The 27015-nt window shown below is 38.0% G+C and overlaps 1 protein-coding gene across 14 annotated transcripts in view; it reads left to right on the top strand.

The window, feature by feature from the left end:
• Window positions 1-27015, top strand: part of MAGI2 (membrane associated guanylate kinase, WW and PDZ domain containing 2) — a 735331-nt gene that overhangs the window by 471580 nt on the left and 236736 nt on the right. For all 14 annotated transcript variants that reach the window (XM_027679447.1, XM_027679440.1, XM_027679438.1 and 11 more), the window contains 2 exons: window positions 16284-16499; window positions 24522-24735. In XM_027679447.1, coding sequence (XP_027535248.1) covers window positions 16284-16499; window positions 24522-24735 — 430 coding nt within the window. The remainder of the gene's footprint in view (window positions 1-16283; window positions 16500-24521; window positions 24736-27015) is intronic.

Here is a 27015-nt window from a genome sequence, read left to right as displayed (position 1 = left end):
GCTGCACAAGTTGCCATATTTTCAGATGCTAAGAGGAGATATAGGTTGCTCCATAGAGTATTCTTGTGTTATCTGCTAGTTACTACTTTCTGTAGAAGACTATACATCATGCTTCTGCACACATAATTTGCCCACATGTTCACAGACTGGCACTAGAGCCCAGAAAGAACTTGTCCATATCAACTAGCTGAAGACTGGCATCCACATCTAGTCCCAGTTATGTCTGGCCCTTCTTATTCTTCACTCTTTCGGGGACAGGAATGTAACCCGTGGGTCTCAAAACCTGCAGAAACAGGATACTTCAGAGCCTCTGAAGTATGCCCAGTGCATGCAGATGCCCAGCAGTTAAAAGGCCAGAGTGAAGAAATATTGCTAGGAATTAATTCATAAGAATCCAACCTATTCTGTAATAATGTACTCTAAATTTTAAGAGGAAAAAGTGGCAGTGGCCTTTTGAAAGTGCATAAGGCTTTGCCAGTCTAGGCAAGAATGATGAGGAAGAAGGGTTGCTGCCCTTCCAGTGCAGTCCTGTTTTCCTCGCTCTTTCTCCTCAGCCCACACTTTTTTTGCTACTTGTCTGTTCTGTTCTGATTTCTCCAGGTTGGAATCAGAGCCCCTTTGCTTTGAAGCTCAGCTCAGCACTAGGCGAAGCATTGGGCTTCACCGTTGCTAAGAGCTGCCCGTCCTCTCCCAGTTGTATGCTTATGCTTTGACAGGGTCAGAGCGTGATTGAAGGGCTAGAGATGCACAAAAGCAGAGAAGGCTTGAAATTAAATGGTCTTTGAAGGTTTTTCTTAACTGGCCTCACTCTGGCACAGACCCCTGCCTTAGGGGGATGATCCAGTGGAATAGCAATGACCTAAAGCTACTGATCTATCTACTGAAGCTTGCAGGGAGGAGAATTTATCTCAGAAATGACCATATGAGAGTATCTGAGCTTCAAATAAATATTTATAAAAGATGTACATTAACATTAAAAGAATGAGAACTTTAATTTTTTTTCTGACTAAAACTGGAGCTTTTTTCTGAAATACTGAATGCTACACAGAAACAAAAAAAAAAAAAAAGGAAAAATCCTCGGTGTGTGAGACCTTTATCTCTTCTCTCATTTATTACTAGTGCCAATGGAGTAGCTGTCCTAATTAAAAAGAACTTGCCCTTTCCAACAGAGGAGCTGGATTCTGATCCAAATGGCCTTGTAGAAAAGAGATTGCTGAATGAAGTCATTACTCTAATTAACATTTATGCTCCTAATGTTAACAATGTACTTGTAAAAGGAACCAGTAGCATAGATATTTCTCTTTAAACCATCTAATGGTCTGGTGTGGGTACTGATTTGAATTGCCCTTTGGTTATCAGTTTAGACAGATCTAGGGTTAATTGCATTGTAAATCAGATATCTCAAGAAATTCACTAATGAGCTAATGAACGATAGTTGTTTGCGAGATGAAGCTGATAATGCTTATTTAGACAAGTGGTGTACTTGAGTTCTGTGTTGCATATGGAAAGACATGACCAGTAACTAGGTAACAACGTCTTAGCTATTACTCAGTCTGCTTCATGGTTTTATCTTCCATTTTCCAGGATTAGCCCAGTCCCCTGTGCTTTACATCCCTAAGCTGTTTCTGTGATTTTTAATTCACAGAACTGTAGTTTGGAGCCTCGCATCTCTGTTTGACTTTGTTTATATATTTCTTGTCTCCCTAAGCATAAATCATTATGACAGCTTAATTGGTTTATATTTCTGAAGCAGTTTGAAATGTGAAGTGTTGCATAAGTGCTCAAGGTTGTTATTACTTTGTGACTCTTCCCAATCATTTTCTGTCCAGAATGAAAATTAAAGAGAAATTATTTGCCATTTGCAAGAGTAAATATGGTGAATCGTGTCATAAGTAATCACTCAAGGATCACAAAAAAACCCACCTTTGTTTCACAGAATTGCACTTTTTAAATGCTTGAACTTTGCATTTCCTTCCTAACACAGTGAATCCATTAGCTTCACTGCAAGTATTTGATTTATGCTCATGCGAATGGAGAATCAGATCTTTGATATCTGTGAGAGGATAGTTTCATGATGGAATAAAGGTTCTGGAAAATACAGGTCTTCTCTAAAGGTGTAGCTATAATTAAAACATTGACACACTTAGAATTAGAGATTATGACATCTTTATTTCACAGGAGGAACATGCATAGTTGTAACAGTCTTTAAAGCACAGTATTATTACAGGTTAGACTAACCCTCTATCTTTTCCATAGAACCAGGCCAATGCTTAGCATTACCAGATAATTTTTATGAGTTGCAGTGTTCAAAAAATAAAGTCATATCAAGACAGATGTATTTAATTCCCTTTTTTGCTTTCACTGGCTCACAGGACAAAGTTAAGAGGTATCCATGACAAAGTAGAAAAGTCTTTTACCCCAGAACAGGATTTTAGGATCAGAAATGAAGCAAGCAGGCAAAACAAGGACAGCCAACAAAAGGTAGCCTGGGGCAACACAGTGTGTCAATGAGAAAGAGAGAGATAAGAAACACTTGGACAGTTGTGTATGTTGGCTTCAATCTGTAATGACGGTGCAGACCACACATCAAAAATATTTGGCTGTCCTTGACAGAGGATGAAAAGAGCCCAGATTTTTCGGCTGCCTCTTTTTTTTTTTCCCCACAGTCAACCTGGTGAATAGCAAATAATTTACTTTACCTCTGTTTTAATTATTTGTCTAATGGCCTTCAGACAGTTATTTAGATATCATCTTTGAGAGACAAAGTGAAAACTCTTCATCTTTTAACAACTACTCTTTCTGCTGTTGATCAGCTGGATCTACAACTCTCACTGTTGTGAACTTCGGTTATATCTTTCTTGTGTAAATTAAGGGCAAAATTTCCCATATCAACTCCATTAACACTTAATTCAGTCAGCACTGACAGCTGCTTTATTTCTGCCATTCTGTGCATGCAGAAACCTCCATGACCTTGGGACCAAACTGTCTATTTGTGCCTAAATTCTGTCAGAGTTGAGGAATGAGTGGGAAGCACCTGTATTTCCCACATTTTCCCAACAGTCCTGCCCATGCTCAGAGAATGTAATTTGAGTTGGACGAATGGCAAAATACCCAGGATCTCATGGTGGTGATGACACTTTCTTTATAACCTCATGTCCACTTTCTTGGTAGCCTCATGTCCAAAGAAAAGAAGCAGTGGCAGGTCAGTTTGTTTCATATCTCACTTTGCACTTTCAGTGAGTGCCTTAGCTACTGGATGAAGGTGACCCTCCACTCCTGCTTTTGGAAGAATGACATTGTGAAGTTTATAATCTGTGAGGCCTGAAGAAAAGCAAGCCAGAAGTGGCTTGATTATACAGTTTAGGAGCAAGAATTAGGAGAAAGAAAGCTCATCAAGCATGACCAGGTTTATTCATTAGAAACTCCAGGACTCCCTCTTTCCCTCTTCTGTTTTTCTACTAACATGTGAAAAACTCACCCCAGGCAATATCAATTACATCATTCCCCAATATCTAGTAGTTTGTTTCTAATCTGAAATTTTCTGAACGATTAAAAAGTAATTAGCTTTTAAACCTTCCTCTTTCCTCCTGGCTGAAAGTTGTGTTATAACCCAGGCAGGTTGTGGGGGTTTAGGACATGTTCTTGGGACTGCGAGTTGCCTCATCCTAAATCTCAGTAGTAACTGAGTCCTGGAGAAACTAGAATTTTTTGTTATAGCACAAATATGCACTGGTAGTAAAGGTATGGATTAAAATTCCTGTCAGAAAGTATCTATATCTCTGTCATATTGGGACCAAGGTGGTAGACAGTGAATTGAGTAAAAAAATACCATGTGAGAAAGAATCATTGTACTGGCTTTAAGGGAAACTGGAAACACAGAGTCTCCATTAAGTGCTAGTTATTGCTTAGTATTTACAGTGTATAATGTCAAATTACCTTAGAAAACCTGATGATTTCCATTAATGGCACAAAATAATAATTTGTTGATGAAAACAGAATTTAAACAGGTTTTTTGTCTGGGTTTTTTTTTTTTTAAGTTTCTTTGTTTATTTTCTTTACCTGAAATTACTGTGAGTCTCTGAGAAGTATTTTTATTTATTCTGACAACTCCTTAAAGGAAGACCAGTAGGAAACATCTGATTTATTCATGTTGTGCAAGATTACTATCCAGGACAATCTGCAGATGCCTTTTTAGGCACATAAGGCAAGGATTCCCCATGTACCTCTTCAGCTGGCAAGATAACTTTCTCTGTTAGAAGTCTGAATAAATGAATACAAAAGCTGATTGACTACAGGGATCTCTTTTTTTTCCTCAGAAAACAAGTCTGAAGAAAATGTCAGATGAAATTAACAGTCTAGAGTGCCTTCATGAGGCTGTCAAGGCACTTGGAGACAGGTTTCCAACTCTAACACAGAGAAAATACCACTCTGAAATTGTATAAGGTATCTATAACAACTTTTAAAATAAGCCCAAACTCCTATGAAAAAATAAAGAGGAAACACAGTACTGATCAAACCAGGGGTTGGGGCATCAATCCAGCATCTTACCTCAGGCAAAAGACAGATCAGGCAATTCTCAGGACTATAAGACCTCTGCAGTATCATTTTCCTAAGTAAACTTCACCTGGCCCCTGCTCCCTTACACATGGCATTTTCAGTTAGATCTGTAGCAGCTGTGGATTGACTGAACAAATGGGCAATCTCTCAAACAATTCTGCTATAGTGACTCTATGTTCTTGAAATTCATTCCCATTTTTGACCCAAAACTTCATCTTAAAAACTTTTAGCATATCCCTTCCTTCATACTGCCTTATTACAGAAATATATTTGATTCGTACCACTGAAATATATTCGATTTTTATTATAGGAAGTTTATAATTTTACTTGCTTTTTTCAGAACACCTTTTATTTCTATAATTTCTTTTTTCCTTAAAAAAGTCTGGGCCAACACTGTGTGCAATAAAGTTCTTACACACATTATTGAAGATGTGCATTGCGCACTATTCTATTCCTTCAGTTTGGTTTATGATTCTAGCTTTGCTTATTATTTAGCAGGGGACCCCTGGTGGCCTAGTGGTTAGCATGCGGGACTCTCACCGCTGCAACCCAGGTTCAAATCCCAGTCCCCCGGGCAGATGGAGCTCGTTAGCCCTGTGAGGCCATCCATCTATGAGAAGGTCACTCTAAACAAACCTACGTCCTGAGGACCTCACTGCCATTGTCCAAGCTCGCTTGGCCCCGGCAGATGAACCTTAGGATTAAAGGGTGGGCTCAGTTCAGCGCATGCTGTGTCTCACCTAAAAAATCCATTGCGCAGGCTGGAAAGGTAAAAGACCTTTCCCCAAATCTTCGTTCGCGAAGACTGGCCATTATTATTATTATTTAGCAGAAGGAAGCTGTCACTGTACAGTGAGATGTCTACAGTAATGCCAGTATCTCTCTAGAAAGGATAGTCATTTAAAACACAGTGGTTCCCTGATTTGCATTAATCAATAATAAATTTCATTTGATATGATGCCTTCCCCTAGACTTATATTTTTTTGCTTTTTTTTTAAATCCCTCTGAAGCTTCAGAAACATCCACTCCTGTGGCCCAGACTAAACCAGATAATTTTTTTCTAGAAATGTTCTTATTCTTTTCTCATCTTTCCTTTCTAGATAATTTGTAAGGGTGTAAAACCAAGTAGGCACTACTGTCAAAAGGGAGAGACTCTGCTGCAAGCTGTTCTCTAATATGGCAAAGGATTTTTTGCTTCTACAAGAACCTTAGCAATAATATATAAAATATACAAGGGGAAGTAGAAAAGCCTTTACCTTGTTTAGTCTAAATCTTTAATGACGGCAGAAAATAATAGCATGATTTAGTTTGCTGGTCATTAAAGGTCTGAATCATGTCCTCTATCATTAGTAATCTTAGAAATATCTGGACTTTCTTGCAAGGTCAACAGCCAAACCCCATGTATGCTTCCAGAGGTCAGTTCATCCCACCTAAGATCGCTACCCAGGGCAGATGGGTACAGAGAGTTCATTACTTTAGACACCTATCTTCTAAGCAGGAAATGTGAAATCGGTTAATAAACACTCTATATCATTTAGTGGTCAGACACAATGACAAGTGACAATTCAAGGGTTGTATCCAGACAATAACAGCCATCTCACAACAAAAAAGAAAAGTGTGGGGGAAAGAAGCATTTTGGTATCTCTGTTTAGCTGTAGCAAAGAATACACTGCTTAGGAATTGAATCATGTCTTTTCTGGGAAAGCAGAGGTGTACTACTGCTTTTTAGAAGATGAAGTGAGATGACAGAATTGCTTTAAAGTGTGCCAAATACTATAAAATAGTTACTAATGTATTTATCAAGCTGTATTGTTGCACAGTCTTGTTCCAATATCCTGCATTCATACCTGTGTGATTCTTGCTTGTGAAGTCCAAATCCCATTTTGTACTAATTATTAAATCCTGTCCCTTTGTCCATGATTTTCTTTAAGTATGTAAGAGTAGCCTTTTAAAGAGCTCTATCTAGATTTTTCACTTCTGGCACACTGTGCTCAGTATAAGATCAAAATATGTAAGTTAAAGGTCGTTTCATGTTTGCTGGTGGTTGGGAGATCTGTGATGATGTGCAGTGTGTGCCCACACTGCTGCATCTGATAAGCAGTCCTCTCTCTTCCAGACCATTATCTAAAACTGATGTGTTCTCCTTCTCAGAGAGAAATACAAACTTGAAGAATATTTGGGAGAAATAAGGTCAGGACCTTAATCTTTGAAGAATCCTAAAGCAAGACAATTCTCTGTCTGTAGCCACCTCCACCTGGCCTTAACGCAGGATGGTTTATAGTTACTTTATCTGAAATGTATTTACACCTCCAACCCATGGGATTCCCACATCTGACAGGAGAACTGTTATTTCCCTACTGTGAGAGATTTAGTGCTCAAGAGGATTGTATCTGTTCACGTGGTTTGGTCTTGGTAGAAATTAAAGGGATGATGAAAACAGTTCAGGCAGTATTGGATTTTGTAAAGGTGAAATTGTTCTTTCTACTTGCTTCTTGTACTCTTACACAGAGCTTTAGGGATTAGTCTTGCATATGTGCTTAAATTTGTAGATGGGCTACTGCAAATAGCTAAAAGATTAATTAGCAAAATCTAAGGAAGGTAGAGTATTTATAGGTAAAAGCCACCCTAGTACTTAAAAAGGGGAAAAAAAAGAATAGTTAAAAGGAAAAGCAGCTAAATGGAACTTTGGAAACAGGAATGAAGAAAACTTAGGAGTCTGAACTGTCTGAAATACACTAAAGCATGAAGTGAAATCTCTGAGAAAAAAATATTTTTTTAAATGAGAATTAATTTATGTATGCCTTAATTTTGGGATCTTCGAAATTTCTAAAAATCAGAATTGTTTTAGGCCATCCCCTATGCCTATCTGATATACTCTATCAGCACCTTAAGGTTACAAAAATTAATTTGCTACTGATATTTGTCTTGAAAAATACCAACTAAGAAACAAAACCAAACTCATATATCCTTACTTTTAGTCTTTCCTAGTCTGTATGGAAAAGAGATATTCTTATTGGGGGCAGTTGATGTCCAGTAGTAAGAGAACAGCAAGTCTGTCATGCTGGGAGGTTTGACAGCCCGTCTGTCTCCATCTCCGTATTTGTGAATTTAGAAACTTCCTCCACTATTGCAGTCACTGGGGGCCAGAACACTCTTGGGCAAAAATCCACAGCTATAATTAGTGAGTTAATTTTAATGTAGATGAATAGACAATCCTGAAGCCAGTTATTAAAATGTCATTACTTGACACAGAAGTTAGCATATCTGCCTAATGTCTGTTAGCAGAAGCTGCAGAGACCAACCCAAATGAGAATTCTGCCTGGGGAAGAGCAGGAGCAACACAAGGCATCAAAAACCTCCCTGCCTCTGGGAAACAGCTGGACAGCCACTGCCAGAAAATGCTCAAGTGTTTGTTGGGAATGCACAGGACCCAGGAATGTCCAGAAAGTATTTCTTTTGAGTAGCTTTAATTATAGCTTTAATTATAGCTAAAGCCCAATACAGATAGAAAATAGCAAGGAGGGGAGAAAAACAGACTTTGTAACAAGTAGCCCTAGGGTTCTCTGTATCCAAGAAGTTTGGAATTAGTAACTAATTCAGACAGCACTCCCAAAGTAAATAAATTTTAATTTGTATTTTTAATTCAGACATTAATGTAACATCAAGGCTCAGAGAACTAAGGAATCTGAATTCAAGGGCTTAGTTAGAAAAAGAAGAGGAAAGATATCTGGGACCTTTAGTCTTTGGCTGAAAGAAATTAAAAGTAGCCAAAAAGAGAAACTAAAAGTAGCCGCAAAGATCATAATAAATGTGCTTGTGAAAATTTCAGAGAACGCAATAGAAATTAAGAGCTGTTGTTGAAAAACATAAATGAAAATCTATATTTAATAACTTTTTTTCTTTCAATTCTGAGAGATCAGAACTAATACCTTCCCTGGCTTCTTTGCCATCATAATGACACAAGTTCATAGTGAAAATAATATCAATGTAAATCTAAAATCTAAATGCTTCAGAAGGCTTCATATTTTAATTCCACTCTCTTTGGTGTCACAGTAAGAGTTCTGCAACTGTAATCCATCACGCAGCTTTGCAAAACCATCATGAAAATGTATGAACCCAAGAAAAAAATCTACTCACCCAACCTTACAGCGATGATTAAAGAAGCCCTAATTATAGTATAGTCACCCGTCAAAACAAATTATTCAGGGTGAGTGGGTGAAGTTTTCTAGACTTCCTTAAGGAGGTGGTAATTGTCTTGAATTTTGTTAAAATACATCACTAATTATATTTTAACAAAGTCTATGTACTGTTTTCCTCTTTAGGAATTTTATAATATGGTTGTAAGGATATTGAAAAATTAATTTGTAAGTTTTAAAATATGCTATACTTGTGTTATTTGTACTGCAGAATGTGTTTCAGGACATACAAAAGAATGCTCTAAACTACACATACAGGTGATCAGAAATGTTACAATAAAGTGATTTCATAAGATGGCAATTAAATGGACATACATCCATGGCAAAGTGATGTGTGAGTACGGTGAAGTGAAAGCCTAGTTACACTACCCGCTTGGCCCGTGGAGGTCCACAGACCCTGCATTTAAGAATTCCTTCCTGTCTTTGACATCCATTGCACACAATGGAACATGATGCTCAAGAAAGTGGTGGAACCACCATCCCTGTCAGTATTCAAAAAACTTGTAGTTGTGGCACTTAGGGACATGGTTTAGTGGTGAGCGTGGCAGTGCTGGGTTAACAGGTGGATTTGATGATCTTGGAGGTCTTTTCCAATCCTAATGATTCCATGATTCTAATACCAAATCCTTCATAGAAGATGTCTGCTATCCATTCACCTGGTATATGCTGGTCATGAAAATGGAACACAAAGTTTGAATGAACCACATATGGTCTTATCCTACTGGTTATACTGCCAGTGTGTTGGGCATTCCCTAAACAATACCAAAACCATAGGCTTGCTTTCTTGCTGTCTTCTGGAGGTTGCCAGAAACCTACACTTAAACTTGTATCCAAAGAATGTGCAAGGTGTGGACTCCAGACTGCAGTAAATTTGAGCCTGATGTCCCAGGGCTTGCAGGCTGTGGTTCACTAAGATGGAGATATTTTATTTAGACAATTCTTGGAAGATGATTGCTTTACTTAATACCAAATAATTATTTAACTTCAGTTATCATCAGTTAAATGCTTAAAGCTAGGTAGAGTGAATATAGACCATAACAGTTCATTTGTATGCTCCAAAGCAGGTTAAGGTAAAAAATAAATACCTTGGTATGAATAGCCCATTGATTTTCATAGAATCATAGAATAGTTTGAGTTGGAAGGGACCTTTAATGGTCATCTAGTCCAACCCCCTGCAATGAGCAGGGACACCTTCAGTTAGATCAGGTTCCTCAGTGCCTTGTCCACATTGACCTTGAATGTTTCCAGCGATGAGACATCCATTACCTCTCTGGAAAACCTGTTCCAGTGTTTCACCATCCTCATTGTAAAAAATGTCATCCTTATTATCGAGTCTGAATCTCCCCTCTTTTAGTTTAAAGCCATTACGCTTTGTCCTACTGCAACAGGTCTCACCAAAGTGGAGCAGAGGGGCAGAATCACCTCCCTTGGTCTGCTGGCCACACTGGGATGCAGCCCAGGACACAACTGGCTTTCTGGGCTGCAAGTGCACATTGCCAGGTCATGTCCAGCTGTTATCCACCAGCACCCCCTAGTCCTTCTCCTAGGGAGGCTCTCAACCTGTTCATCCCCCAGCCTGTGTTGATACCAGGGGTTTGCCCTGACCCAGCTGCAGCACCTTGCACTTGGCCTTGTTGAACTTCATGAGATTCCCATTGGCCCACTTCTTGAGCTTGTCCATGTCCCTCTGGATGGCATCCCTTCCCTCAGACATGTCAGTTGAACCACACAGCTTGGTGTCATCTGCAAACTTGCTGATGAGTGCACTCAGTCTCACTGGTGATGACACTGATGAAGATATTAAACAGTCCTGGTCCCAGTGTGGACCCCTGAGGGACACCGCTTGTCACCAATCTTCATCTAGACACTGATTATAAACCAACATAGATTATGAACAGATGTTTTGTGTTGTATGCAATGGGCTTCTAGTAATAAACGAATGCACCCAACTTCTTTTAGTCAAATAATAAAATATTCACATTTGTTCACATTATTATGTAAATGAAAAATTAAGCAAGTTTCTGCCTACCTAAAACTCTGTATATCATTGCAATCCATTAACTTTCAACATCTATTTGTTTGTGAACTGTTAAAATATCAAATGTAACTCAAATCTAGACAACAATTAGACTTCAGGGTACCTTCCCCTTTATTTTCAATAGTGAGTGATCACAAAAACAAATATGAAGAGCTTTAACATTTGTGATAACATTTGCAGTTATTGTTCTCATAACTGAAAAATAAGGTTTATCTTTCATTTCCTAGAGTTGTGGCTGACTCATACAATTTTGACTGATACTTCAGCAATTCAAAGTTGTATAAATAGTAAAGACAGATCAATCTAAATGAGGGTGTTGAATAAGCAGAAGCAGGTTTGTATTTGTAGCTGGGTATTGTTTCATCCCACTCTAAAAATAAGCATGAAAAGGAATGTTTGTCTGTTCTGGGCTCAGAGTATGAAGAACACCATAGCTAGAAATATTCATACGAAAAGCTTTTGGCTCTCATTTTCTGTCTGATTGTTCGTTCTTACTATAATTTCCTAATTCCTCAGCACCACTTTTAACTTTTCATAACACATTTTTAAACTAGACTTTTTCGTGTCTTAGATGAGATCAGGAAGCTTCAGGAGCGAAGGACACTGTCAGCAATATCCTCCTTCCTCCATAGCCTGGTGGCTCAGGCTGGCTGGTCCTAAGAGCTAAAGGTGCACATCCTCCTCCACAGCCTGGGGTGCAGACCTGACACAAAGCCATTATTCTCCCTTCTCTGTCCAGAAGAATGGCAAGTGGAGATGTCCACTCTGTGCTGCATTTTGACTCTTTTCCCACAGAAGGGGATAGGGACTAAGACAGCCAGGCAAGGGAAATGCATGTAGGTCAGTCCCTGAAATAGAGTACAAAATAGAGCACATCATGGGAGACACATTTATAACTGTGCCCAGTAATTGGGATCACTGGGTGTCGAGCACATCACTGTAGTGTCTGTCAGTAGGTCTGAGACTTTGTTATCATTTCAGTATGATGATTTTTCTGCTTCTTTGCTAGCACCCAAATACTTTGTTTTTTTTCTGCCACAAAGCAAGTTAGGGTATTGCTTCACCATCAAACACTTTATCGATAAAATAAAAGTCTTGCTACTTCCTGACATAGGTGAGATCAGGTTCAGGAAAAAAAAAAAGGCTGTTTTGTCCTCCTTATATTCCCTTTTTTTCTGCTTCTTGCAAGTTTTTGACTTCCTGATCTGGTGTCTGTCATCAGAGCTAACCTCCCCAGTAATTGTTTGACTTCCTCCTTGCACGATCAGGGAGACCTTTTCATACAGCTTAGGGGTGGCAAGGGATACTTGGTAATTGTATCTGTGCCACGGCTTCCAAGCCACTTTGGCAGCAAAGTCCAATAGGTTAGGGTAGACCATCTTCAGTGTTCAGCTGCACTCAGAACCAGGTGGGAGCACTGAGGCAATCAGGAACAGCAGCCACATGGATTAAGCAGTGGTGTTTTTTCTGCACTGCCTGTCTGCATGAAGGCTTTGATTCAGGTCCTGCGCAAAGAACTTAGCAAAAGCTCTGCTGGATTAAATCGACCTCTTGACTCTGTGCTGGGGTGGCAGATGAGCACACACATAATTTTAAGTACAACAAGGAGGCCCCTGAGTAATAGAGTGGCTGCACTTAGTCAAATCAAGGGAAACTGTAGCCCCATACTCTGCCTCTATTACTGCCCCTTGGTAGATATTAAGGCATAAAATACAAGAACAGGGAAGGCATGCAGAGTTACATTCTGCACTCCACCAGTCTGATTGTACGGAATTATTGATTCAGAATTTGTACCTTTACATTTAATAAGTTTTCATGGTCTTTTTTTCTTCTATGACTTTGTATAATTGCTTTTTGACTCTATTTATGATATTGGCATTATCTGACAATGAATGTCGCTATTCTCTTATGCTGTGTGCAGAAAAACCAACACTTCTTTTGCTTGTTTTAAACCTGCTCATTTCATTGGGCATCCTCTTGTTCTCATGTAGTGAGAAGCCAAGTATCCATTCATTGATTTTCTAGGCACTTTCCCAGGGTTCTCCTGTTTTTGTACATATCTGCCGTATCCCCCTTCAGTTGTCCCATTTCCAAGCTGAAAACTCAAAATCAATTTAAGCAGTTCCAAGCTTTAATTGCCCTTCTTTAGTTCCCCCATGTAATTTTTGAGAGGCAAGTACCAGAACAGCAGGCAGTATACAAAAGAGAGGGTACTATGTGGTTTTGTCTAGTGCTATAAAGGTGTTGTCTGGTTTGTGCTCCATTCACTGTTTTAAAAACTTCTAGCTGCTGGTGCCTTTGACTGCTAATGAGCATGGAATTTATGTTTGCTTTTAGTTGGTTTTCTTTTTTTACTTTTTTTTAATTAATTTCCTTTTTAAAATTAACCACAACTGAAATTATTTATTTGGTGTGCCTTTTGTACCTACAGGAATGTGAATTTCAGTACCTTATGATTAGTGTTTCAACAGTAACCTCTTGAACTTTGGCCTTGCTCAGGCAAAGTGAAAAAGAGCTGTTTTTATCAGAGATTTTCCAAACATCATGGTAACAAAAGTTATGGTGTTTAAACATTTAGTCTCTACATTATGTCTAGATATGACATTTGCTAAGGTTTTATGAGAGAATCTCCCATTAGCTCTAATGTTGTAAGTTTTAAGTAAGGAATTTCAAGACACTAAGAATCTCTTCATGATAAAACATACAGTTTATATTGATTCTAATTTTTTTTAATGGAGCATTGCTGCTTCATTGGGGTGACTAGGTCTTTCATCCTATATAGTCTTCCATTGGAATTGTATGGATTCTTGTAATAATTTTTTATGATGCACTGATTGTATTAATATCTGTGGACTAGTTTCTTATTTTTATTTCCACTTTTTATGCATGTTTTTGAATTAAGAATAGGTAGATCTATAGGTAGGCAGCAATTAATAATTCAAAACTGACTTTTAAATCAATGGTTACTTGGTCATAAAGCACATAATATGTTATGTTAGAGGACAGAAGTTGTAAATTATATTGCATTTTCAGTTTGAAACTGAATGAGTTAAATCCTCTTTGGCTCCTAATCTTACATACGTATTTTTTTCTTCTATTTTTATATATGTGACATTCATAGGTGTTTTTTTTTAGTGAATTTTATCTCGGTCTCCCACTAATGCGTATAGTCAGTCAAAGTGAAAAAGTGTTTAATATTTAAAAATAGAATGAGAGTGTCCTTCATTTAAAACATCTCATCTACTATTCAGGATATTAGCATTACTGCTAATTACTACTGCACTGGATTTTGTATGACAATGGCAAAACTAAGAACAATGGGAAAAAAGCCAAGGTACTGCACTTTTAGTCTGTGTCACACTGGTACCACATCCCTGGGATACGTGTGCTGATATTTATGGAATCAGTGGAAATCAGTGCATACGTCACAAGTTTTTTGAAGTTTAAGGTATCTGTGGCACTGACTGAGACTGGTAAAATGGCTTAGACCACAGAGGTTTTTTTAATTGAGGAATCCTTTTTTCAAAATATGTAATATTTCAGACATGCACTCTCACCAATAAAGGTAACATTTCTAAAGCTCAGACTTCCAACTGAGCACTGCCTCCAAGGCTGTTGGTTTTCAGGTGCTCTGAAATACCCTTCCCCGTCAGAGACCAGATCTGATTTTGACATATTTTGGAGGTACAGTTTTGTGAGTGGATCAATGTAGATTTCCTTTCCTCCCCTTAGACTCCAAATCCTGCTCCCCTGCTTTAACCCTGGCAGTCAGAGAGAGCTCCTGCAGACTGGGGGAGGTCTCATCACAGGCAGCCCCACAGAGGCACATCTCACTGCCCTTCTGGGGCTCTGGGTTAAACCTGCTGCCATTTCATAAAATCCAAAGAAAATCTTCAGCGACTCAAAGTTTCATTCAGCCAGCCCTAAGCCCAGAGTGAATGTGAGGGCCATTTAACACAATAAATTTTTCTAGTGTATTATAATTACAGAAACACCTGTTATGAATATTGTTTTGCTAAACCACTGTGAAAAATTCACAGAGTATTCAGTAGTTGCAAGGCTGCTGAATTACTTAGCTGTATTGAGATGGTCATGTAGCTGAACCTTGTAAGTTATTGGAAACACACAGGAATACAAGTACCAGTAATAATTTTTATTCTGCCTGCAGAATGTATTTTATGATGGTTTACTGTGAAGGTATAACACAGGAATTTATTTTTGTCATGCCTATATGTGGTTAAAATATTTTTTGTCAGTTACTACTGCTATTTGATTGTACCAAAGCCCTAAATTGTGGGATAAAAAATTAAAAAATGATCATACAGTGTACAAATATTTTCAGCAATTTAATATCCTTACACAGGTGCTTTTTTTCCTTGGAAAAGTTTCTCAAACATGGACAGTATTTTTAGTTTCCCATAATAACTACCGTAAATCTACTTGTAAAGTGTCATGTTCACTGCCCTTCAAAGCAACTTAGAGATGAAAAAAGATAGCTGCATAAATAGCAGGTTTTCATCTTTATGTTTTATATTACTATTTATGTTTTTTTCTAGAAAGCACATGCTTTTTAAAAGTATTTTTATTTAATTATGTTACTATTTTATTTTTAATCATATTTTTGATGACAAATTCGCTGTATCAGTAAGAAACCAATTTTGAGATCAGATATGCTAGAAATGCAAACATACAGATATTGATAGATAAGATGAAACCATGGTCCATTTAATATAATAATCCTTCTCACAGAAAGTAGATGACTCAGAGGAAGTTGCCAGAAATTTCATGAGAGACAAATAGAGGGTAATCTGTCAGCCACCTTAAGTCTTCTCAGAATTCCGTAGTACTTTGAGATAATGTTAAGCCCTAAAGCATAGGGTTTCAACTTTCTTTGAAAATATATTAGCATTAACTATTACAAATTTTGAGCTCATGAATGGCAAAAATTTGACAAATATGAAAACCAAGATAGTTCAAACATTACTAAAAACTGCAAATCTCTGAATCATCGAATGAATATTTACTTTCTAAGCAGGTGAAATAATTTGAGGGAGTGAAAATGACACAGCATAACAAATAGTCAATACTTTTATCACCATTTTGCTCCTTCAGAAACTCTTGTTTCGTGGCATAAATGTTGTAAAAATAATTTGTCCTAACTAATGATTTGAAATAAGAAAACAGCTTTGGTATGCTACGTCTTTGTCAGGTATTTGGATGAGAGGAATGTAAATTTAGCCTGTTAAAGGAAGTGTTATTATGATAGATGCTTGTGAGCATGATTTGATCACTAGTGGTACCACCAAGAAAATTAATTACCATTTCATGAAAGGTAAATATTCAATTTCACTGAAAATATTCTGTACTAATCCTTATATTAGCTGATGAGCCAGATCCTACCTCACACAATCCATTAATCTAAGACAAAAGAAGCAGCAGCAGCATATGTATTTCTGCAATCTTATGTGTTATTCCTTTTCTTTTCTTTCCAGACAACTATTACGGCACTCCGAAGCCTCCAGCAGAACCAGCTCCGCTGCTGTTAAATGTGACAGACCAGATCCTCCCAGGTGCCACTCCCGGGGCTGAAGGCAAACGTAAAAGGAATAAGTCTGTGAGCAATATGGAGAAGACAGGCATTGAACCACCAGAGGAGGAAGAGGAAGAAAGACCTGTGGTCAATGGAAATGACGTGACAGTAACACCAGGTCTGTTCTTCCTTCTTACTTTGCAGTGCGTTTCTGTTATTCACAGAGTCCTCAGTTACCTCCTTCTGCAGTGAGAATATGCATATTCAGGTAAGGATGTTCTTGCAAGAGTGAAAACCAGGAATTCTGAATAATAGGATCTCTCTCAAGTCTAAAACAAATTTCTTAACCTCTATTTTGGGGAGTCATCTCGCTTACCTCAGCTACTGTAAAGATTTCTGTCTCTTAACGAGTCCCTTTGAACCCTCTTTATAGACCAAAGAGAAAAATACCTACTCTTTGAAGGTGGTTCGTGTGATTAGATTTTGTGTTTTAGATTTCCAGGTTAGGAAATCAGTCACAAGTGCCTGTGTCTCTCTGTTGACTACAGAGGGAGTCTGGAGAACTGTAATTTGGTCAAATGAATGAAGTCTCTGTTTCAGATCTTCTTATTCTCAAATGGTGATTACTCACTAGATTGTTCATCACATTACGAAGTGAACTTTTGTAAATTGTTACAAAACCTTAGCAATATTGTGGAATAGTAAAGTTATCACATTAACAAATTTGTGGCAGTTCCACTGAAACTTAGGTGGCAATACTACCAGGAAGACCCTTCTCAGCAATGTTTCAGAGCCTGCCTAAGGCTGATAAGGGTTTCAGATGTAGTCCTAAAAGACAACTGTTCTTGATTCAGAAAAAAAAGGTATTTAGTGTACTGACTGGTATCCCAAGTGAGAACAGTCCAGTCTTCTCTGAAGCAGGTAATCAACTTGCCCCTCAACATTTCAGCAAGGCAATGTTTTACAGTGCTTAATAATTTTTATTCTGAAATAGCATTTAAGAAATGATTTTGGTTTTGTTCAAGTAGAATTTTAAAGAATTCAGACTTTTATATCTCTCTGAGAAATAACTCTGTGAATCCCTTTTGGTAAACTTAGAAATTTAGAAACAGATTATTGAAATAGAAGTCTATAGTGAAAATCATATGGGTGAGAAGATAAAATGAAATACTGCAAGTTCTCTAAATGTATAGGTTACTGTGAAACAAAATATCCATTACCTAATCTTCTAAGCACTGTAAAAAGATTTTCATACTGCAGAGTCTATATATACCTTTTTTCCTCCTACTGTCTTACAAAGTATAGCAAATTTAATAACTTCTCATCAAGGATGTATTTGCCACATGCCTTTCTGTAGCTGTTGCCTAACATTACACATAAGGGAAAATCCCTGTACGGAACCCCTCCCCATCTAGCAGGAGGGTGTCAGGGAGCAGTGGGGTGAGTGGGTCTAGTTCTTCCCCTCATCTCTCCAAAGGGCTGCAGTATTGCTCCCTGGCCACTGCTATCACATGCTGGAAGAGCCTTGCTCATCCCTTCCACATGACATTGCATCTGTTGGCATTGCTCTGGCGCTTAATGCTTTTGCTACACATCTAAGCAGGAAAGGATGAAGCCCAGAGATCCTTACATAAAACATCAGCACTGCCTCTGTTGCCAGGATACTTCCACAGTGAAAGAGGCAAAGGCAGGATTTGGTCTCTGATGTGTATTGTAGAAATCATTAGAAAGATCATTCTCAGTAGTTATTCAAAATGTGCCACATAAGAGACCATTGGTGAGGAGCAATTTCCAGGACAATATGTTTCAGCTCCAAGTGGATCAAGGCACTGTTTACCTGCTTTTTTCCTTGCATTCTGCACCTATAATTTGCTTCTCCCAGGCAAAATCTGTGTGAGCGATGACTAGGCAGCACCCAAGAAGCAGGAACTTCTGTGCTGTGTTACAAAATTAAATACATGAGCATGGGTGTAAGACAGCCCCTCCCCCTCCCCTTCCTCACCCCCCCAAAGTAATTCCTGTCGGTGTGGCCAGCAGAACAAGCAGTGCCTGTGTTGGCTCTCATGGTTTCATAAGCAGGGGTTTGTTGTTCAGATACACTGATTGAGGACTTTGGGGATTGTAGCAAAGCAGCTCTGTACATACATGCTGTGTTGTCTTTGTTGGGCAGTGTGGCTCCCACAGACCCTGTTACTGCAGTCATTTTCTCTGTGAGCTGACAAGAGGCTTACTTACCTCTAAAATGTGAGTGCATTTGTAGTTTGCGTCTTTGAACAATCAGGAAAACCAGAATATTTTAATTTATTTATTTATTTTTAAACTCTTGGCAGAGGGAGCAATCTAGTTTTTATACAGAAACAGCAAAGGCAGGGTATTTGTTATTTCCAATTCTTTTAGAAAGTGTGTTCTATTTTAAATACTTCACTTCTAACAGGAGGCTTTTAGTAACTATAGGACTCTTGGGACATCTGAAACATTGACACATTTTCAAAGATGCTCAGCAACTTAATGGCTTATTAACTGCATATCTGAGCCTCTCAATTCAAAGGACCACTGTAACACCTAGGACTACTAAGTTGAAATAGGAACAGATTTAAGATGATTCCGAAGAAACCCATCTTTATCAGACCAATTAAGTGACATCTGTGGTTACAGAAATCTTTCTGCTTTTGGTCTGAATTTTCAGACAGCTTTTCAGCGTCTGTTAACATAATTTGTGCATCTGTTGAGCTTTATCAATTTTTCATTGATACCTTCCACATGCCTTGCTTCATGTCCATCAAATTTCCCTGAGACAGTTGTATTTGGACAAATTGGCCATAATTGTCTTCTTGGTAATTTGTGCTGTCAAATGTTTTTAATCTTTCTAATTTTTGTCACCTGCCCTCAGCCCAGAACCCGCTCGGAGTCTTTCTCAGTGCTTCAGGAGGGGGCTTTTGGCCATTTAGGATGGAGCACTCTTAGTCCTTCATCCTGGATCATATTCTCTCAGGACAAAATAGTGTAATTTAGGAAATGGGATTTATCTCATCCAGCTTTAGTACATTGTATGCCTAAATGCCTTTTTGTTTCAGCTATTTGTCTCTGCTCTCCTGATATAAAGTAAGGAGGAAGAGACAATTCCAAAGAGTAAGAGAGCATAGCTATTTTAGATACCCATTTTAGGGGATCACCTCTACAATTTAGAATGATTAATTCATCCTACAGATGCAGAGGAGCCTAGATGGTTAAATGTAAGTTAAGAATCTTTCTATTTGCCAGGAAGCAAATATGAGAGACATAGTCTGTGGATCAGCTATTAAGATGGCCAAGTCTAGAGTCAGCACTGGATTTCTTACACTTAGCGTAATTGCCCACATTACTGGGTGAGACATCTTGCACCCGAGAAGCCTTTCCTGATGGACAGTGTTCAAATGAATGATTTCTGCAAAACTGATCCTTTGACAAAAGAGGTAAAAAGAGTCTTGGTCAAATTGCAACCTGCAACTTGTCAGACATTCAGTTTTTACTGCTCTGCAGTCTGCAGAGGATTAAGTCAGTCCTTCACAACCAGCATCATGCTTTGACACTATGTTGGTCATGTCACATTTGCTTCCCACTTCTGACTGATGAAGTATTTACCATCTAAACTCCAGAAAAATGACTCTAACCTTGAAGGCATGCTTATTTATATATGTGCGTCATTCTGACATTACTTGAGTGATGATAAGTTGCACCCAGAGAATAAAGTTCTGTGAGGCTCAAATTAATTGAGGGGTAAGATATGACATAAAGTTTCAAAATTATCATTCCAGACTGTAGGATGATAAGGAAACAGAAGACCAGAGCCCCAATGCCATCAATCACCATGCAAGGTGCACTAGTCCCAGGCAACAGGTTGAGTTTATATTTTTATTATTACACAGCAAAGACAGTCAGAGGCATGAAAACAACATACATGGATTAGGTTAGATTACTCAAGTCATCTGAGTTGGTCCTTCTAGAGGAAGAGAATATGTTTTCAGACTTCACTGCCTGAATAATCTGCAGCAGTAAATAAAGGAATAAAGAGACAAAGTACTCTTACATGGCAATTTCAAGTATTAGACTGTAAATAATAGAAACAATTTAAAGTGCACACAACAGCATTGATGAAGAAATGCTGAGATTATCACATGATTTTTCACATGAACTGCATAGAGAATATGTCATATCAGCAGTAATATTTTAACTGCTGGTATTTGGAGCTGGGTACTACAAAGATGAAATTGTGGTATTTAATGATAAATACTTATTTTTAGCATGCACATTATCTTGTTCTCAAAGGGCTTTGTATTCCATACGTACAATGGCTTGCTTGTGCTTTACTGATGTCTATTCTGTCACTTCCCAGGACACTCACTCTTGAGAAACTGTGCTAATCTGATTTTGAAAACTGGACCATGTAATCTGTTTTGTAGTGAGACAGAAGCTCCAGTAGGCTATTTCACTTGACATAAAATCCATTGATTGGTTTTTTATAGTGACAAAAATACTTCTGGACTCATATTATGGTACAATTTTAGGATCTTTTTTATATTGTATATTGTCTGAAGGTAAATATTTGTGCTCACAGTGCATTACTGTAGTGTTTCAAACTTTATTTGTACATTAAAGACAGTGATAGTTTTTAACCAGAACTCAGTTTTTTGGAATTTTTTTATCAAATCAGACATTATATATGAATGTATATTAGCAGAAAGAAAAACATTAAGACCAATATCTACCTTTCCTGGAGTATGATAGATACATATAACAGAAAATAAGATGACACCATGGGGCTGTATTCCAGATAAGTGTGACTAGGATGTCCACTGTGTAAAGCTTACAGTTATTAAATGGCATTAGGCAATTCCACCTTAATTGCTTGGGGTTTAGTCATCATGATGCCTTCTCCATTATCAAAGTAAGTTATTAAAAGATAATGATCCAGTAATTAATTATTCATGAGATCAGCTTTAAAATAATTATATTTTAAGTTGTTAAATAAGCATAATGTTTCTCTTTTTTTCCCTGCTGTATTTTGATAGCAATCTCTGGTCTTAGAAAAGCTCAGAATATTTTTTTCTAATCCTCAAGGCTTAATTTTCACTTTTTTTTTCTGTCATCATGAGGGCTGGGATTTGTTTATGTAGTTATTGAAAGAAAATCATGAATCTGACCCTTCAGACCTGTTGAAAATAAGCTCTTGAGGAAGAACACATATTAAAGATATCATGGTAAAATCCCAAGACACCGCAGTGTCACCACATCTGTGGTCTGTCAGGCCAATTGGCTGATCAATAGTCATTGTGTGTGATGCACCTGTGCTCCAAATGTATTTGTTCTACTGCAGTTTATCTACCATGGGGTCTTATGTCTTGTATTCACTTTAATCCATACATCTCCCTTCCTGTAGCAGAAATGTGGTCAAGACTGCAGGCAGCCACAGGAATATAACTCACAGATTTGTTCATGATGCTTCAAACAGATGAAGACTTACTTTTGCAGAGATAAGAACAAAACACCCAAAAAATTTTTCAGCAATTACATTGTTCTGTTCTCAGGGGAAGTGGAGACCATATATCGTGTCTACTTTGTAGAAAACTTTGATATAATTGAAAATGCTTTCACTATCCATCAATCTTTTCTTCTCAAGACTAAAATCACCTGTTTTTCAATCTTGCCATGTTTCCAGCTGGTTGGTTTTTGTTTTGTTTCTTTTCTTTTCTGTCATCTGAACTGTTTCCCATCTTTCTTGTCATGAGATTCTTGAAACTGGGCACAGGACTCCTCATTAAACTTTCCTGTAGCTAAAGATGGAAGGACCTGTATTGCATATGTTTGCTGTTCCTGGCTATTATGATGCTTGTTTTTCCTTTGCAATAGTATCATTACTGATTAAAGATAATGGTTAGACATCCCTCACACATCCCCATACCTCAATTACATTTTCACTAGGAATTCTGCCTAGGCATTTGCTCCCTATCCTGTACTTTTACAGTGATTGTGGAATTTTGCATTAGGTAGGTGCCTCATATTTTGGAAAGCCAAGGTGAGTCAGGGAGTGGTAGATAAGGAGAAGGGGACTTCAGCTCTCTGGAATCTTGCTGCTCTGTTGTGGGATGGAATTAAGCAAAAACTGCATTTGTGTCTCTTGCAAATTCTTTTCTTCCAACAGACAGATTCATGTTTCCAAGCAGCATAAAATTATTGTAATACCACATAGTTCGAGTTACGATTTAGCAACATGACCTGCAAGTGGAGGTAGAGCTATAGATCATCACCCCTTTCAGGATTGGATCTGTTTGGGTTTTTTCATGTTATTGTGACAGGTTATATGTGTCAGTGTCAAAAGTCTTTTTATAGGATCATGAAAGCTATATCTACTATTTCTCCCCAAGAAGCAGCACCTGTTACTCTCTCCTGAAAAGAAAAAAGATTAGTTTGACACAATTTCTTTCTGAAAGGTCTTTGCAAATATTTATGACCTCTGAAGAGTTTACATGTAGGTGATTTGATTGCTAGTTGCAACCTTTCTAGGAATTAAAAAGAGAAAGATGTGAAGTTACAGTTTCGTGGGTCTTCCTCCTCCTTTTTTACAAGACTACACAGTGGCCTAATTGAGTAAATTATTTCAAAGGGAACTTAGGTATTCAGAAAGCAAGCATATAAAACTACCTAAAAACATAGATCATAGATGCTTTGCTGAAATCAGCACTGGGTCTCTCCTTTCTGTTTCTTTTCCCCATGAAGTCTCAAAGGTTTATTTTAGCCATACGTCTGCCTCCATGGTTCTCTCTGTACCCTAGATTTCATTTCATCCAGCTCTGCCAACTGAGAACGGCTGTTTCATTAAAGTTTTACCTGACCTGTTCTCTGCCCACTCTACGTCACATTCTTTAGCCCTGTTGCTGACATTAATTACATTAGTCATTTAGTCACAGGTGATTTTTTTGCAGTAGTGACTGAGGCAAAAAGAGCACTAATTGCCTTGGGGTTTTTATGCATCATAAACTATTAGCTTTCCTTCCTTCCCACATAGAAAAATGAGTCTGCTTTTGCTATTGTTATTATTACTATTATTACAAAAAGTTTTGATATTACCTCTATTGTCCCTGACTGTATCCCACTTTATAGACTTACTGTTCATTTTTACTGTTAGATGCCCATGTTGTTTTTCTGTGTTCATCCTTAACAATTTAATCTGGTTTTCACCTTTTGTACTATTCTTTCTCAAGTAGCTCACCAATCAAAAGTCATGGCTTAATCAAAATCATCTCTGATTATACTTACTATTTTTGTTTTTATTAGAACAATTTGTACTTGCACTCTTACTATTGTTTATTTAATCTTTATCAGTTTTCCTAAACCTTTTATCTCTTACCATTGCTAGCCATAACATCAAATTTATCGATTCTATGGGTTTATTAAAATCTGGGCTTTTTAAAATTGTTTTTGTCAATTTTTTGTTGCTCTTCTTTCTTGATGTTGTAAGCATCACTAATTAGAACATTTCACCCAACTTGTCCTCCACCTCCTGCATGTTTCACACAGGTATCTGCATAGTTCTTTGCTCTGGGTGCACTTTTAGTTCATTTATTAAATTGTCATCTTCTTGAACTTTATTGTGTACTGCATTGTTGACATGTTGAAGTGTTTGGCATTGGCTGTGGGAAACTAAGCTTCCCACAGATTATATCAGCAATGAAATCACAACCACTTTCTATATGGTTAATATATTGCTATAAGTTGATGGATGTCACTGATTTTTTTTTGTATGTGGATATAGATAAGGCAATTAGTCCATATACTTTTTTACTTGAAAAGGATCTCCAGTCTGTAGTAAAACAGCAGGGTACTTGTTTTATATGTGTATAGTTTGAAAAGTTAAGACACGAGACAGTAACACTGCTGGATATGAAGCTGCCTTCTGCTCAGTGCTTACTGCTAGTCTGGGAGGACTCCTGGGACAGAATGAGCCAGAACTCTTTATTAGTTTTCTTGTTTCAGTTTGGTTTTATTGCTTTATTTTCTTTTATTGCATTCCAGATAAAATGCACAATCAGAGGGACCCTTGTGTGTCAACCCAACAGAATTTTTCTCTTTCTTTCAAGACTTGCAGTTCATGGAGTCTTGCACCCAGTAAATTCTTCACCATTAATTTGGATATCCAAAAGCCATAATTTTTCTTCTCTTTTAGAATCAAGTGAACATGAAGAGAAGAGTACAGCTGCCTCGGGTGAGGTATCTTCCCCTCAACCTTGTCCTGCACCAGGATATACTCAGCCTGAAGAAGCAAAGGAGGATATGGATGTAACAAAGCAGACCAAACCTGAAGAGAACGATGACTTGGGCCCACTGCCTGATAACTGGGAAATGGCTTATACAGAAAAGGGGGAAGTCTACTTTATTGAGTAAGTCTTATTTCTTCTATTTCGAATAGCTGTAGTGTATTTAACTGGGCAGGAAAATGGTTTGTATGGTGAAGTGGAGCATTGCACTCCTTCTCATTAAAACAGCAGGAATGTTCTGGCTGTCAAGGCTCCTGGGGCCTAGTGTCAGTTCCTGCATTAGTGATTTACATTGAAGCCTGCTGGTTTTTAAGATAGGTAACTGGTTTGCTTGCTTTGATAGCAAGTTAAAGTTGTTGTTTCTTCTGTTGAAAGCAAGGCTTTTATGCTTTTTTGGTGCTTATGGGAAAGTCACACAATTGCTGGATTTGTCCTTCCTTATGTGGACAGAGATGGAGAGGGTGGAGCTTTTTGCCAATTAAAGGAAAGAAAGACGAGTGGACTGAAAACTAGCTAGTGAACAGTAGAGGGAGACCATGCTATATTTAGAAATAGTAAAATAAATGAGTGGACTATAAGGAGTGTTATGTGTGGAAGCTTTTTCCTGTTAGTAGACTATACATACCTGTTGCTAATTAATCAACTCGTTGAAGAAATGAATATGACAGTTCTTTATTCTCTAAGTGCTCTCATTAATCTATTAGAGAGTGTCCAAAGAGTGACTCTCTAATAGACGGTCACACAAGGTTGGTGAAGGGTCTGGAGGAGAAGCCTTATGAGGAGTGGCTGAGGTCACTTGGTCTGTTCAGCCTGGAGGAGACTGAGGGGAGACCTCATTGAAGTTACAACTTCCTCATGAGGGGAAGTGGAGGGACAGGTACTGATCTATTCACTCTTGTAACCAGCAACAGGACTCCAGGAAATGGCATGAAAATGTGTCAGGGGAAGTTTAGGTTGGATATTAGAAAGAGGTTCTTCACCCAGAGTGTGCTTGAGCACTGCAACAGGCTCCCCAGAGAAGTGGTCACAGCACAAAGCCTGACAGTTTGAGAAGCATTTGGACAACACTCTCAGGCACATGGTGTGATTTTTGGGGTGTCCTGGACAGGGCCAGGAGTTGGACTTGATGATCCTGTTGGGTCCCTTTCAACTCAACATATTCTATGATTCTATGAATAATATATGTTACCAGAATAAAAATACAGCAATCTGAGTTCATACAATAGTGTGTTCCACAAAAGAAAAAAGAGAAAGGAAAAACTAGCATCTTCATCAGCAGAACACTACTACAAAGGTAGCAGTAGCATTTATGTTTGCTTTAAGGTACTGCCTTAATTTGGAACATTAGCTGTTATTCTGATTATTAGTAGGTAAAAATAATATTTGGTGGTGTCAATTCTGCTTTAAGTCCTGTATTTAATGTAAAATGTTGTGACTATCACATGAAGTGTAAACAAATGATAAGAATAAAGTTTGTGCATGTGACTTTTTAATGAACACTGGCATGACCAACTATAGCTTCTGGCATATACAAGGCTGAAAATAGCAGTAACTGTTAAAACATAAGTGTCTTTGCTGAAAAGGGCAAAAATATGCTTATTCTAGAAAAGAGTAATTATAGTAACTTTTTCCAAGCAAGCAGAGAAGAACTAGGATGACCTCAGGGCTACCTCAAACCCTTGTTTCCTTCCTACTTCTCTCCCAAATTTAATTTTTCTGCACATATTGAGCGCTCTGAAAGAAAGCAGACTGAATTATGTGGCACTTTTATTTTACTTGTAATAAAAACCTGTGATACATTTGGGGTATGGGGGAGGGGATGATGGGTAGATAACTAAAACACCAAACTGTGAGAGCAGTAAATACTGCAACAGGCGATTTAATAGAAAATAAATGTATATGTTGTAACAAATACAGGGAATGCAAATAGCCCTGATGCTCTACAGAGCAGCCATTCCACTCCTCAAATTCCTTTGATGTCACAGCTTGCTTCCTTTCCTGGAAATGCTCTGGTTTACAGTGCAGTTCTGACAATGCTCATCATTCACTTCCACTAAATGAATGTTATGTAAAGCAGGGAAATCAATCAGAGGTGCAGACTGGATAGAAAGGCTGTTGTAAGGGCTTCTTGCCTTTGGGATTATATTCTTGAACAATGTAGTTGCAAAAAAAGTGCAATTACACGTCTGGAAAAATACCAGATTTTTTACTAGAACCCTAGCAAAGGAACAACCCTCTGATCGTTTGAGTTTTCACATTGCACAGTCTTCACAGGGTTAAGTAGGAATGTAATGCTGTGGGGATGCTGTTAAATTGCCTCTTTGTTTACAAGTCACTTTGGTTAATGGCATGAAGAGACTCCATTTGCTTTCACAAAAAAAGGGAAAGATAAAAAGACAACAA

This window comes from Neopelma chrysocephalum, unplaced genomic scaffold (assembly GCF_003984885.1).
Source record: "Neopelma chrysocephalum unplaced genomic scaffold, ASM398488v2 Primary Assembly neopelma1_45, whole genome shotgun sequence".
NCBI classification, from domain to species: Eukaryota; Metazoa; Chordata; class Aves; order Passeriformes; family Pipridae; genus Neopelma; species Neopelma chrysocephalum.
The sequence above is the reverse complement of the archived record's forward strand: the minus strand, read 5'-3'. Positions and strand labels throughout refer to the sequence as shown.